The 459-nt window shown below is 46.2% G+C and overlaps 1 protein-coding gene across 1 annotated transcript; it reads left to right on the forward strand.

The window, feature by feature from the left end:
• Positions 1-4: 4 nt before the first annotated feature.
• Positions 5-376, forward strand: LOC113473654 (glutamine synthetase-like; the record flags this gene model as incomplete). Its single annotated transcript, XM_026833157.1, has 1 exon — positions 5-376. A coding segment is annotated over one exon (357 nt), but the record flags the coding sequence as incomplete, so codon positions are not given.
• Between the last annotated feature and the right edge of the window lie 83 nt (positions 377-459).

Genomic DNA, 459 nt, shown 5'->3' on the forward strand with positions numbered 1-459 from the left:
CAAATACTTGGCCCTTCCCGTCCCTGCTGACAAAATCCAGGCCACCTACATCTGGATCGATGGAACCGGAGAGGGCATCCGTGCTAAGGACAGAACCCTGACCGGTGTCGTCAAAGATGTGTCTGGTAAGTTTGGAAGAAGATCGATCATTCCACTTCACACTATACCTGTCATGAAGACAAAATCGTCTCGAAAAATGGCACACAATGGCCTGAAAATCTGTCACCATTCCCTCTGGCGATGTCAGATGCCTCGTGTGCGAATATTTTCGTTTCGAACAAAAGACGAACTGATTTACTTAATGAAAAAAAACAAACGAGGCAATATTGGGACAGTTTGGAAGACAGCAAACTATGCATAATCATCATGTACAGGGACAGTTTGGAACGTTGCCCTTCGCACGATCCACAATCTCCCACGCAGGCGGAGTTTGAATGAGTGAGGTTCGCACAACAATTT

Source organism: Diaphorina citri, unplaced genomic scaffold (genome assembly GCF_000475195.1).
Source record: "Diaphorina citri unplaced genomic scaffold, Diaci psyllid genome assembly version 1.1 scaffold54844, whole genome shotgun sequence".
In the NCBI taxonomy this organism is placed as follows: Eukaryota; Metazoa; Arthropoda; class Insecta; order Hemiptera; family Psyllidae; genus Diaphorina; species Diaphorina citri.